The sequence below is a fragment of the Odontesthes bonariensis genome, chromosome 8 (assembly GCF_027942865.1).
Source record: "Odontesthes bonariensis isolate fOdoBon6 chromosome 8, fOdoBon6.hap1, whole genome shotgun sequence".
NCBI lineage: Eukaryota > Metazoa > Chordata > Actinopteri > Atheriniformes > Atherinopsidae > Odontesthes > Odontesthes bonariensis.
Window position 1 is genome coordinate 1165001 of NC_134513.1, and position 7500 is coordinate 1172500.

Here is a 7500-nt window from a genome sequence, read left to right on the forward strand (position 1 = left end):
CAAGCATAATAATAATAATAATAATAATAATAATAAAAATAAAAATAACAGTAGTAATAATAATAATAAAAAAATAATAGTAACAATTCAATTCGGTAGTGAAAATATGGTCACACTAGCATAAATCATGACCGTCAATTTTGTTAACAGTGTGGAATTTTTTTCACACTGTTTTATTTTTTGACCAGGACTTTAGGATGCCATAGCTTTTGTTTAACATGCTCCACATTCTCCATTGAGGGTTTAAACTCAAGTAGATACTTGGGGCAAGACATCCAGCCAACTCCAGCTTTTTATTACCTTCATTAAGTCTACATTTCAGATCATTATATACAACAAAAACATCCGAAAATGTGAAAATCGCCTTTTTTTTTTCAGCAGCAAGGGGTTAAGGTTTAGCCTGGGTGCCAGCCGAACTTAGCCCCGCCCATAAAAGTTTTGGTCGGGAAGTTGGGTCTGGCTCTGCTCAGTTGGGAAATCATTATGCCCGACCAAGAATGGGTCGACCCAATCAGATTGCCAGGGCGGGCTTTATACGATGATGGACAGATGATCAACAGGGACACTATCGACTACGTCACTACAGAGCGCTTGGTTTGACTTCGTTGGAAACAAACATGGCTGCCGCTGCAGAGCTCGGGTGTGTAGATTCTGCCATCGAGTCTGTTCTACAGGATCTCCACATTGCATTCATTTTGAAAGACGAACAGAGGAACGCGATAAAGGCTTTTATCGATGGAAAAGATGTTTTTGCCGTCCTTCCTACAACAAGTGTGTGGTGCTTAATCTACGTCACATACTACGTTGCTCTGATTGATTGTAGGTCTGTCCAATTGAGCGAAGAGGCATTTTTTCTCCTGGTTCGGTTGAAACGCGCCCCATACTCAAATCTCTATCCAGCGGTATCAGACTCACATTCTGACTAGAATCATGAGTATGACGTAGTCAGGCTAGTTAAGGTTACGGAGGGGGGGGACACGATAACAAAAAAATAAATAAAGCTATAAACTTTGCAGATATATGCTTTTTTTTTTTTTAAATCACCACCTGCATTTATTCTATCAATACAAGACACAAACAGAGATAATAAATCGTGGCCTTTTGGCCAGTTTTCTTTGGATGGACAGGGCATTTCTCAGGGGGGCAGGACTTGTTCCCCCCCGTAGCCACGCCCCTGGTTCAGCATCTGATGCACCCAGGCTGCTGTGGGAAAAAGGCCCTTCTGAGTGCTTCCCCTGAACAATAAGACCGGGGGGTGGGGGGGTTTCTTTGTTGACCACAAACACACACAAAGCAGAGGGGCCCTGCAGCGCCAGCTGTGCAGATGTAAAAGTGGCCCTAAAAGCCTAAAAGAAGCAGAACAAACTCTTCCTTTAAACTTTAAAACAGTGGTTTTTCTGCATCACGTGACATTTTTAACTCACATTTTAATATAAAACATTTAAACAGAACCTAATTGGACTCACCACACGGTCCCGTAGGCTCCCGTCCCGACCTGCTTCAGGTCCCGGTACCTCTCCGGTACCTCCCACGCGGTTCTGTTCACCTCCTGCCGGTAGAAGCCCGTCCGGGACCGCGCAGCTATGGCCATCCCCCGGCCGACGAGACAACGCTGAGCTCCGGCTGCGGGTCCGATGCCTTCTCCCATCAGAAGCAGCCCGAGAGCGCAGTGCGTCCCGCGGGTTTAAATTCCTCCAGATGCACCAGCTGACCGCGCGTGCGTCCCTAACACACGCGCACACCCTCACACGCATTGTTAGTGGTCGCCCTGATCAACCGGTGGGTGTGTCCACGAGCTGCAGAACATCTGCCCATCCGGAGCAGGTTCGGAACCTGGATCCAAAGCTGGTTCTGAACCTGGATCCAAAGCTGGTTCCAAAGCTGGTTCTGAACCTGGTTCCAAAGCTGGTTCTGAACCTGGATCCAAAACTGGTTCTGGACCTGGATCCAAAGCTGGTTCTGAACCTGGATCCAAAGCAGGTTCCAAATCTGGTTCTGAACCTGGATCCAAAGCAGGTTCCAAAGCTGGTTCTGAACCTGGATCCAAAGCTGGTTCTGAACCTGGATCCAAATCTGGTTCTGAACCTGGTTCCAAAGCTGGTTCCAAATCTGGTTCTGAACCTGGTTCCAAAGCTGGTTCTGAACCTGGATCCAAAACTGATTCTGGAGCTGGATCCAAAACTGATTCTGGAGCTGGATCCAAAGCTGGTTCCAAAGCTGGTTCTGAACCTGGATCCAAAGCTGGTTCTGAACCTGGATCCAAAGCTGGTTCTGGACCTGGATCCAAAGCTGGTTCTGAACCTGGATCCAAAGCTGGTTCTGGACCTGGATCCAAAGCTGGTTCTGAACCTGGATCCAAAGCTGGTTCTGGACCTGGTTCCAAAGCTGGTTCTGGAGCTGGATCCAAAGCTGGTTCTGGAGCTGGATCCAAAGCTGGTTCTGGACCTGGATCCAAAGCTGGTTCTGAACCTGGATCCAAAGCTGGTTCTGGACCTGGACCTGGATCCAAAACTGATTCTGGAGCTGGATCCAAAACTGATTCTGGAGCTGGATCCAAAGCTGGTTCCAAAGCTGGTTCTGAACCTGGATCCAAAGCTGGTTCTGAACCTGGATCCAAAGCAGGTTCTGGACCTGGTTCCAAAGCTGGTTCTGGAGCTGGATCCAAAGCTGGTTCTGGACCTGGTTCCAAAGCTGGTTCTGAACCTGGATCCAAAGCTGGTTCTGAACCTGGATCCAAAGCAGGTTCTGGACCTGGTTCCAAAGCTGGTTCTGGAGCTGGATCCAAAGCTGGTTCTGGACCTGGATCCAAAGCTGGTTCTGAACCTGGATCCAAAGCTGGTTCTGGACCTGGATCCAAAGCTGGTTCTGAACCTGGATCCAAAGCTGGTTCTGGACCTGGTTCCAAAGCTGGTTCTGGAGCTGGATCCAAAGCTGGTTCTGGAGCTGGATCCAAAGCTGGTTCTGGACCTGGATCCAAAGCTGGTTCTGAACCTGGATCCAAAGCTGGTTCTGGACCTGGACCTGGATCCAAAGCTGGTTCTGGACCTGGATCCTCTGATAAAGTTCATATTAAAATCTAAAACTATTAAAAACAGGATGTAAATGAGCTCCATTTAACAGTTTTAGTTTTTTTTTTTTAGATTAGATTCAACTTTATTGTCAAAGAGTAAGTACAGGAACAAGCCAATGAAATGCAGTTAGCATCCGACCAGAAGTGCAAAGGCGTGCTTTCATATATATACAGAATAAATAATACACAGAATATATACAGACTAAATATATACACTATATACACTATGTAAATAAGTAACTGAAGATTAATAAATTAAATAATTAAATATAAACAGTGCATAGACCAGAAGTTGTATCTGACTGTGTCAGAAAATAGAAATACACAGAAAAAACATCTGTGAAGTAAAAGTACATCAGCAATATTAATACAACATAAGCTGTTAAAGTACAGCTTTGGTCCTTACAAGTAATATTTAGTTTTATATGAAATTATATATATATATATATATATATATATAGTGAAGTGGCAGGGGCGGAGCCAAGAGGGGGCCATGGGGGGCCTTTCCACCCCTGTAGCCACCCCACATAACCAATAATGAATTATTGAATATAGATTATCAATAAACCTGCACTTTTCATACAAAAGTAATGTGGAAAAAAAATCTAGGTGTGGGAGTGGAAAGCATAAAGTGGGACAAAATGGACACTTAAATATAAATAAAATAAATATAAGGACCTTATTTATTTTCTACCTTTTTTACCTGAAAAAAACTGGTCTAGATTAAGTTAGAATGGATTAATGCTGTAATTCAGTTATTAAAGTAATAGATATTTAAGTCTGACAAACTAAGCCTGAGGTTCCAAACAGGAAGAAGGTGGAGTCTCTGTCTCAGGGGGAGGAGCCTCTGCCCCAGGGGGAGGAGCTCCATTATCCAGGGGGAGGAGCTCCGCCATCCAGAGGGAGGAGCTTCGCCATCCGGAAGGAGGAGCTCCAACATCCGGGGGAGGAGCTCCAACATCCGGGGGGAGGAGCTCCAACATCCGGGGGAGGAGCTCCAACATCCGGGGGGAGGAGCTCCGCCATCCGGAGGGAGGAGCTCCAACATCCAGGGGGAGGAGCTTCACCATCCAGAAGGAAGAGCTCCGCCATCCAGAGGGAGGAGGTTCACCATCCGGAGGGAGGAGCTTCACCATCCAGGGGGAGGAGCTTCGCCATCCGGAGGGAGGAGCTTCACCATCCAGGGGGAGGAGCTTCAACATCCAGGGGGAGGAGCTCCATTATCCGGGGGGAGGAGCTCCATTATCCAGGGGGAGGAGCTTCACCATTCGGGGGGAGGAGCTCCATTATCCAGGGGGAGGAGCTTCAACATTCAGAGGGAGGAGCTATCTTATCCAGGGGGAGGAGCTCCATTTTCCGGGGGGAGGAGCTCCACCATCTCAGAGTCGAGCCGTTGCTCCTCCACATAGAAAGGAGTCAGCTGAGGTGGTTCATCTGGTCAGGACGCCCTCATCTGAAAGATAATGCTCATAATGTCTGATTATTCTCTGGTGTTATGTCCGTCCTCTATGCTGCTACATGCTGGGACAGATGTTTCAGTGGCGTCAAAGAGGAGGAGACGACGTTGTCCAAGTTAAGAACTAGACTGGACAACATTTCACAACATTTTATTACATGCTGGTCAATCATAGGAGCCCATTCTGGAAAGTACGTTTTAAAAAATCTTATTCCAAAACCATACGACGTTGCTCAGTGCACGGCTGCAGTCCTGAATTTTCTAGAATTACGAGTTCCAGCCAGAACCATAAAAAAGTAGAGCAAAACCTGGACAGTCAAGGCCAAATACATTCAACGATACACTGGTTCAGACAATATGTGAGACACAGATCAGAAAGGCAAACAGAAAGTGTTTATTCTACTGAAGCCAAAAACTTGCAAAGTTACCTGTTGAGAAAAATCAACCGAATCATTTGTCAACAGAGCCGACATTCATTTAGTGATCTGAAACTCATAGCTGAATCACATGCCGACACGTATTCAAAAGTCACCACTAGCTTACGCACATTTACATTTACATTCAGTTTCCAGTTGCAATTCAAATCCACCACATGTACGACATTCACATAAGCACATAATACTTAAACATTCAGAGCTCTGACGCACTCTGAGACGCAGTCTGGATCCACTTGGACAGGAAATTCAAAATTTTGCATCCAGTGTTTATGGACAACTTGCACAGAAGGCTACATGTAGCAGTCCAGTGTGAGACAATACATCTCCCTTCGTGTAATCCTTAAAAAAATACTGTTTTAGTCGTGCTAAAGTTTCGGTGAGGCAGAAATAATCACGTTGCTTTGGTTAAACTTGAGCAGACTGAGCCGAAAATTACGTTTATGTTGTTTATATGAAGGAGCACAAAGCTTTACATTAAAATGCTAATTTTAGCCTAGCTGGGAGCAGTTTATATCCACATTTCTGACTTGACTTTGCTTCATATATCTACACGTTTAAACCTCAAATGAGTTGAGTATATTCCACTCTATAGTCATGTTAATATGGTCACATTTGCATTACAGCTGAATGAAATCAAGTAGAATTTAAACTGAACTTGCAAAACGTTAGCGCTTTAGCTAACTAAAGGGGCTACATGTGCTACATAATTAGTGTCAGTTAGATAAACACATTAAACTAAAAAGTTTACATGTGTGTTTCCATGTGACACTGGTATCCAGATTACAGTAAATAATAAATGTGCAGTTCTGACATAGCTGTTAGCTTCTGATGAATATTTGATCACCCAAATTGCCAGCTAGCTGTTTCTTGTTTCTTATTTATTTTTAGCTCTTATTTATTTATTATGTGTTTGTTATGTGCTGTGTGGATGACCAGGTGGCATTTAATTTCCCCATTGGGGATTAATAAAGTCTCTCAATCAATAGCTTCAGTTGGCTTCATCAGCTAGCTTCAGCTAAGTTCAGTTAGCTTCAGTTGGCTTCAGCTAGCCGTTCTTTTTAATCTACTAGAACATTTGTGATGCAGCATGTAAGAGCGAATGCTTAAAGATGTGGATACCTTTGACAGAAAGATAACTTCTTTAAAAGTGTATCTGACCAAAATACTGATAAAAACAAGGGAAAGTTTTTCTTTTAAAATTTGTCAACAAGAAAACAAAAACTATGACAACTATTGTCCTCTTTTAACTGCTTGGCATTTTCACTGAACTCCAGATTGCGCAGGAACCTGCGGTTTCTCGTCTCTGCACATTTTGGTTAAGAACGAAGAGATTTTTTTCTACCTCAGCAAAAGTTTTGTAGAACTAAAACTGCAGTCTGCTGCAAGACAAATGACACAGGAAGTCCAACATGTGTTGCAATATTCTGTAAATGCATTCAGCTCGTGCTTCTCATACAAATATTACCTGTCTGAGTGTCGCTTTAGATGAATATGAGCACGAAGCAATGATCCACAGCGCTGCTGGAATACAGAAATCAATGCAAAGAAAGAGGCATTGATATTGGTGTCAATAATTAAAAACTATACAAACATGTGACTCCGCAGCCTGTGATGTTTCTCCACTTGTTGCCTTGACGAAGCTACAAGTTGTAATACAAATCATTATCCAGTGCCGTTTACATACCCTCTGGGAGCTGTTTTTCATCAAGTTCACAAATTTCATCAATCGTAATCGTCGTAAAACTCGTAAATCGGCTGTTAAAGCCACCGCAAAGAAGCACGGAAACCTGCCGGCGTGCTGCCAGAGCCGACAGGTGAAACTGTTATATGAGAGGCGAAGTTACAGTGTAAACACAGACCTGCAGCTTTGGCGTATATATTAGTTACCTTGCTAATTAATAGCACAGTTGGTGTTTATGATGTCGTAAGCAGGAGAGAAGGAGCAGTATAGGTAGCTTGTGTTTTTGTACAGAAATGATGAAGGTTGGTTAGTTTTTAAAGCCTCTTCCATCACTCGCTGTGGTTAAATACCAATAATGCAATATGGACACTTAGTGATTATAATGCGCTGCCAGTAATATGCTGTAATAAGGAAACGCACAGGAATCATGCAGCAGAAGAATGCTAAGCTGTTCTGTGGTGTGAAAAGCGTCGCTGTGAGCCTTTAAACATGATCTCCTGCAATGAAAGGACCGACACGGATGAAGGGTGGAGCTTTGGAAATCCTAGTGTGCATAAGTTTCTCCCCTCGGTGCCCTTTCGTCAGGCTGGAAACACGGTTCAGTCACTCCCACGTGTGATTCCTCACGTCTTTTGCAATCGTCGGGCGGTTCCTTATTTTATCCTGCGTGCATGGAAACACAACAGGAAGCAACTTTCTGCACTGCAGAGGTCCTTTTTCATAGATTCTGAGATGATCCCTGTATTTGTAACGTGTGCGTCTGATCCCACGGAGACCACAAGTCCTTTCCCTCTGTCCTTCTTGCATTCACTGAGTATGTGGTCCTGCTCCAGGGGGGCTTACTGCTCCACCTGCA

The 7500-nt window shown here is 44.2% G+C and overlaps 2 protein-coding genes across 2 annotated transcripts in view; both read right to left on the minus strand.

Annotated features, from left to right (window-relative positions):
* LOC142385733 (mitogen-activated protein kinase 12-like) overlaps nucleotides 1-1690 on the minus strand; it is an 8589-nt gene extending 6899 nt beyond the window's left edge. The window contains exon 1 of the mRNA XM_075472445.1: nucleotides 1467-1690. Within this exon, the coding sequence (XP_075328560.1) occupies nucleotides 1467-1648 (182 nt within the window). The 5' untranslated portion in view covers nucleotides 1649-1690. The remainder of the gene's footprint in view (nucleotides 1-1466) is intronic.
* Nucleotides 1691-4661: 2971 nt separating this feature from the next.
* The window catches only part of mapk11 (mitogen-activated protein kinase 11), a 17429-nt gene continuing 14590 nt past the window's right edge, over nucleotides 4662-7500 (minus strand). The window contains exon 12 of the mRNA XM_075471271.1: nucleotides 4662-7500. This exon is cut by the window's right edge and continues 57 nt beyond it. Coding sequence (XP_075327386.1) covers nucleotides 7484-7500 — 17 coding nt within the window. The 3' untranslated portion in view covers nucleotides 4662-7483.